The sequence below is a fragment of the Ovis canadensis genome, chromosome 3 (assembly GCF_042477335.2).
Source record: "Ovis canadensis isolate MfBH-ARS-UI-01 breed Bighorn chromosome 3, ARS-UI_OviCan_v2, whole genome shotgun sequence".
NCBI lineage: Eukaryota > Metazoa > Chordata > Mammalia > Artiodactyla > Bovidae > Ovis > Ovis canadensis.
Window position 1 is genome coordinate 102,853,620 of NC_091247.1, and position 6,591 is coordinate 102,860,210.

The 6,591-nt window shown below is 44.1% G+C and overlaps 1 protein-coding gene across 1 annotated transcript in view; it reads left to right on the top strand.

The window, feature by feature from the left end:
* The window catches only part of COA5 (cytochrome c oxidase assembly factor 5), a 33,723-nt gene that overhangs the window by 23,688 nt on the left and 3,444 nt on the right, over nt 1-6,591 (top strand). The window contains exon 2 of the mRNA XM_069583899.1: nt 5,662-5,745. Within this exon, the coding sequence (XP_069440000.1) occupies nt 5,662-5,745 (84 nt within the window). The remainder of the gene's footprint in view (nt 1-5,661; nt 5,746-6,591) is intronic.

A 6,591-nucleotide genomic window follows, 5' to 3' on the forward strand; every position in this document is an offset into this window, starting at 1 on the left:
GATGTTGTCTCTCTGGAGGGCAGTGCAGTGTCCAGTAGTCAGTTTATGGGTTTGGTATACCTTTGGGCAGCCTTTTTTTTTTTAATGTTCAGCATTGTGTTCCTGCTTTGCTGGAGGATTAGGGTGGGGTGTGCTTGCACTGGAGGTTGCTGGCTCTTGGATGGAGCTTGATCTCAGTGTAGTATGGAGGTTTGGGAATAGGCCCTTATCTATTAATGTTCCCTGGGGTCAGGAGTTTTGTTATGGTCCACAGTTCTGGAGTTGAGCCTCCTGCCTCTGGGTTTCGGTCCCCCCCTTTTACAGTAGCACCAAGACTTCAACCACACAGCACAGAAGATAAAACCACTAGGTTAATGGTGAAACAACCCTCCACAGCCAGAAACAAAGAGATTCACGGAGTTATACAGAGAAGAGAAGAGGGAGAAAGCAGATAGAGGTGATCAGGAGGAGAAAAGGGAGAGTCAAAAGGGAAGGGACCAGTCAAGCCAGTAATGAAATCCCCAAGTGAAAATAGACACTGAAAATTAGACTCTTAAAGATACAAAATTAATAACAAAAGCTCAAAAAGCAAAAATTAAAAAACTAAAGTAAAAATTAGACTCTCAAAAGTACAATATACAAAAAGCCAGAGTCAAACATAAAAATAAAGAATGTGAAATTTATTTTAAAAGTTTTTTTAAAGAAATATATAAGTAGGCTATTAAAAAAAAGTTAAAGGAGTAAGTACTAAAGAAGCATATTAGGACAATATGAGGGAAAAAAGAGCGAAGGAAGGGGAAAAAAGATAAAATAATAATAAGAAATTTAAAAACTAACAAAAACTTTAAAAATAATAACAAGAAAAACGCATCTAGAAATGTCCCTGGAGCTGTTGTGGCTAGCGTGGGGTCAGTTCAGTGCCAGACATGCCCTTGTTCCAGCTGGTACTTGTTCTCAAGTCTGCGGTTGCCCCTCAAATGTGCCATCACAGCTTAACTGCAGGCTTGGAATCCGTTGCACCTGCCAGCTCTGGAGCGGCTCCCCCTTCTTTTCATTGCAGGTCTCTCTTCAGTGTCTAGTTTCCGCCCTGACACGAGAGGGTGAAAATGCCCACCAATTTGGGCTCGCTTGCTCAGCTGCGCTTTGGAGGGGCGGGGCACTACAAATGAAACGCCGCCGCACGTGTGGGGAGCGCTTGGCAGTGGGCGGACCACATGGGGGCTGCCACAGCCCAGGCACCTCCCAAGCCCAAGCTGCTCAGGCGCCCGGGTGCACTGCGAGGGCACAGTCCCAGGTGGGCTGTGCATCTCCTCAGGGGAACTGGGCTCAGGCTGTGACACTGCCGGCAGATGTGAACCATCCAGGATCCCAGGAGGACGCGGTCAGCGGTTGGCAGCCTGCTCAGTGCTTGGTGGGAAGTTCGCTCCCTGGGGCTGAGACTGCAGTGGTCCTTTGCCTTTCGCCTCTGGCTGCCCCGCCCTGTCTCTGCCTCCAGGGAGAGCCACAAACAGCAGCTCCCCTTTGATATTTGCGAGGCTGCGACCTTCTGTTCTGTGAGTGCACCAGGGGTCACGGTGCGGCCTTAGAGCCTTCCAAGGTCCTTTGTTTTTCTTTGTTTCGCTGGCCTTCCCGCGGTTTGGGGTTTCGCCATTCCATCTGCGTCACATTGGTCCCCTCATTGAGTCCTCATGGCGTTCAACCCTGGTCTTTTCCCTAAGGACCAAGTGCAGCACGCACCTCTGCGCCCAGCCCCACTCACTGTGGGTGGTTGCAAGCGTGGGAGCTGCTGCTTGGCTGGTAATTGCCTTTCGGCAGGATTTCTGTGGTGATTTTTAATGCTGCCTCTGAGATTCCAAAGCTCCCCACTGATCCCACCTATGAGAGGGTTTCCTGTTGTGTGGAAACTTCTCAACTCCCTCCCCAGGACAAATCTCCGTCCGAAAATCCTTGGTCTCCCTTTTTGCCTTTATCCTTTGTGCTACGTAATTTCAGAGAAATTGGTATCTGGGCTCCTCTGCCCGCGTTCAGAAGCGGTTTAGTGGAAGTTGCTCCACGCGCAGATGATCTTTTGATGTATTTGTGGGGGAGAAGTTGGTCTCCGCCTCCTATTCCTCTGCCATCTTGGAACTGCTCCCCTCCTCTAGCTTTGTTTGTAGTGATGCTTCCTCAGGCTGACTTGACTTCACATTCCAGGATATCTGGCTCTACGTGAGTGACTACGCCATCATGGTTTTCTGGGTCATTAACACCTTGTTGGTACAGTTCTGCTGTGTATTCTTGCTACCCCCTCTTAATCTCTTCTGCTTCTGTTAGGTCTTTAGCATTTCTGTCCTTTATTGTGCCCATCCTTGCATGAAATGTGCTCTTGATATCTCCGATTTTATTGAGATCCCTAGTCTTTCCCATGCTGTTATTTTCCTCTCTTTCTTTGCATCGTTCATTTAAGAATCTAGTAGGCAGATCTAATCCCCTGAATCTATTTGTCACCTCCACTGTATAATCAGAAGGGATTTAGGTAATACCTGAATGGTCTAGTGTTTTTCCCTACTTTCTTCAGTTTAAGCCTGAATTTTCCAGTAAGGAGCTTATGATGTGAGCTTAGGTAAGAGCTAAAATTTAGTACTATTTCAGTAGGTAAACATTCTGTTACCTGCACCAACTTTGTTCATAGTAATGCTTCTTAAGACCCACTTGACTTCACACTCCAAGATGTCTGGCTCTGAGTGGCCACACCACTGTGGTCATCTGGGCCATAAAGACCTTTTCTGTATAGTTCTTCCACATGTTCTTTCCACCCTTTCTTAATCTCTTCTGTTTCCGTTAAGTTGTTACTATAACATTTTATAGGAGGCAGTGACCAAAACATCCAAAAGAAAAAATAATGCCGAAAAGGAAAAGTTCAATTCAGTCACTCAGTTGTGTCCAACTCTTTGCAACCCCATGGACCGCAGCATGCCAGGCCTCCCTGTCCATCAACAACTCCCAGAGTTTACCCAAACTCATTGAGCTGGTGATGCCATCCAGCCATCTCATCCTCTGTCGTCCCCTTCTCCCCCTGCCGTCAGTCTTTCCCAGCATCAGAGTCTTTTCAGATGTGTCAGATCTTTGCATCAGGTGGCCAAAGCACTGGAGTTTCAGCTTCAACATCAGTCCTTCCAGTGAACACTCAGAACTGATCTCCTTTAGGATGGACTGGTTGAATCTCTTTGCAGTCCAAGGAACTCTCAAGAGTCTTCTCCAACATCACAGTTCAAAAGCATCAAGTCTTTGGTGCTCAGCTTTCTTTATAGTCCAACTCTCACATCCATACATGACTACTGGAAAAACCATAGCCTTGACTAGACGGACCTTTGTTGGCAAAGTAATGTCTGTGCTTTTTAATATGCTGTCTGCTGCTGCTAAGTCACTTCACTTATGTCCAACTCTGTGTGACCCCATAGACAGCAGCCCACCAGGCTCTCCTGTCCCTGGGATTCTCCAGGCAAGAACACTGGAGTGGGTTGCCATTTCCTTCTCCAATGCGTGAAAGTGAAGTCGCTCAGTCGTGTCCGACTCTTAGTGACCCCATGGACTGCAGCCTATTAGGCTTCTTCATCCATGGGATTTTCCAGGCAGGAGTACTGGAGTGGGGTGCCATTACCTTCTCCCAATATGCTGTCTAGGTTGGTCATAACTTTTCTTCCAAGGAGTAACAGTCTTTTAATTTCATGGCTGCAGTCACCATCTGCAGTGATTTTGGAGCCCCAAAAAATAAGTAAGCCACTGTTTCCCCATCTATTTGCCATAAACTGATGGGACCGGATGCCATGATCTTCGTTTTCTGAATGTTGAGCTTTAAGCCAGCTTTTTCACTCTCCTCACTTTCATCAAAAGGCTCTTTAGTTCGTCACTTTCTGCCATAAGGGTGATGTCATCTGCATGTCTGAGGTGATTGATATTTCTCCCTGCAGTCTTGATTCCAGCTTGTGCTTCTTCCAGCCCAGCGTTTCTCATGATGTACTCTGCATATAAGTTAAATAAACAGTGTGACAGTATACAGCCTTGACGTAATCCTTTCCCGATTTGGAACCAGTCTGTTTTTCCATGTCTAGTTCTAACTGTTGCTTCCTGACCTGCATATAGGTTTCTCAAGAGGCAGGTCAGGTGGTCTGGGATTCCCATCTCTTTCAGAATTTTCCACAGTTTATTGTGATCCACACAGTCAAAGGCTTTGGCATAGTCACTAAAGCAGAAATAGATGTTTTTCTGGAACACTCTTGCTTTTTTGATGATCCAGCGGATATTGACTATTTGATCTTGGTTCCTCTGCCTTTTCTAAAACCAGCTGGAACATCTGGAATTTCACGGTTCACATATTGCTGAAACCTGGCTTGGAGAATTTTGAGCATTACTTTACTAGCGTGTGAGGATGAGTGCAATTGTGTGGTGGTTTGAGCATTCTTTGGCATTGCCTTTCTTCAATTTAAGTCTCAATTTGGCAATAAGGAGTTCATGATCTGAGCCACAGTCAGCTCTGTCTTGGGTGGCCCTACACAGCATGGCTTGGTTTCATTGAGTTAGACAAGACTGTGGTCCATGTGATCAGATTGGCTAGTTGTCTGTGATTGTGGTTTCAGTCTGTCTGCCCTCTGATGTCCTCTCAGCGTCTGCCATCTTTCTGCCGTCTTACTGGGATTTCTCTTACGTTGGACGTGGGGTAGGTCCTCGGCCACTCCAGCGCCGTGCAGCCACCGCTTGCTGCAAGTAGTTGTCTGAAAAACCAGTGGTTGTCTGGGATTTACCTACTAAAATACTACTAAATTTTAGCTCTTATCTACTTTCACAGTTACTTTATCAAGTCAGAAATAGCACTAATCTTACAGCAGTACCGGCTACTGAACTTCAACAATATCCTGTCTTGTTGGCAGAAAGGGAATGGTTCAATCCAATTTTCTTAAGCTCTTATGAGCTTTCACTGCTTAAAGACAAGTTAATTACACATTGAGCCCAGGAAGATCTTCCCTCACCAGCATATATAAATTCTGTTAAAAATTTCACTTTCCTTTTCCAGTTCTTACTCAGTGAGCTTCTCAGAATAGAGAACTTGACTGTGAAGGTAAGGGGTGGGAAAATGCAAAGATGTGTTCCAGGTAGACTTGCTTGTGTAAAAAGATACTGTAATTGGAGACTTTAAAGCGACCTGATCCTGGCTTGTAGGACAGACGCCTCCCATTTGCTCCCACAGTGTTGCTGGAGTCTCACCTGCATGTTCTCCTTCTCCTCCCTCTGCTGCTGTGTCATACACAGTATCCTCCCTGTCTTCAGGACTCCTCGAGTGTCTAAGTTTGGAAAACACTGAAGAAAGCCCATTACTACTTTCACCTCCACTCTCTTCCTTTCTTACACATAAGGAGCTAGAGATCTCAGTTTCTAGATTTTTATATAAACATTTTAAAGAAAAGTGTCTCATGGAAACCAGTGTTTTCAAGAATTCAAGGGTATCCTTAAAGTGCCCCCAAATTATTTTACACATTTCTTATTTTACCCTTTTCTCCTTGGGTACCAACAGTTAAAATGATTTATGAATTATTTCTTATATAAATTACTGTTTTCTCCTTTTGCTTAGCTTTAAAAAAGATTGGACGGTTACTTTGTACTTTGTGAGAGAATATCCCTTGTATTTATATTGTTTTTGTGTCATAGGAAGGAAAATCCCCTCGGCAGTGTCTGAAGGAAGGAAACTGCAAAGCTTTGAAATACTCATTTTTTGAGTGTAAAAGATCAATGGTAAGTGGCTAAAGATTTTTTAAAGCTTATGCTCAAAATCAGCTCTGTAGAGTTAAATATGTGAGTGACTTTGTAATTATAAATAGGTTGCAGTGATGTCACTTAGAAAAAAAATGTATATTTTCTCACCCAGTGAATTAATGTGAGGTTCATGGAAACCCACAGCTGATGGTTCTATTATGCTGACCACAGTAGCTGAACTTCATGAATTTCTAAAAAAGAGTTAAGACCATGGTCTTGGCAAGTATAAATGGGAAAGAGTTGATGTTGGTCACTGTATTTGGGCCATTTGGCGATTGCACAGCCATAATGTAGGGTCTAAAGGGTGCGCTGTGCCTTACATGTTGATGTGATTGGAAAGAATGTTGGCATCTGTGTCTGAATCTGTAGTGATGGACTGTGGAGAGACAGCCTGAAGGACATTACAAATCTCATGGTTTCTACTCTAGTGTTCTTTGATTCAAAGATTCACAAAGGTCTTTGGAATAGAAACTAGGAGCCTTGTGTTTGTGAAAAGAAAATAAGAAATCACAAAAATGAACATCCCTTTAAAAACAGCAGTAACTTTAACTTGCTCTCGATTGGTCAGCAGCACTTAAATCCCTTTCCTTTTGTTGACAGGAGAAGCAGAGCATATAGGATATTATGATCTGGGAGGCCAGAGAAAAACTTTGCTAACTAATCAGATCCAGGGAGATGTAAAGTGAGATTAAAATTGGCAATGCTTTCTCAGGTGACACAGTTCTTTGCCATATTTTCCTGTCATTTAATGTAGGAAAAGAGGATTTTCTTGCCTTCTCCCACACAGTTTTGTTACCCTTGTAAAATGGAAGCCTTTAGACCTTT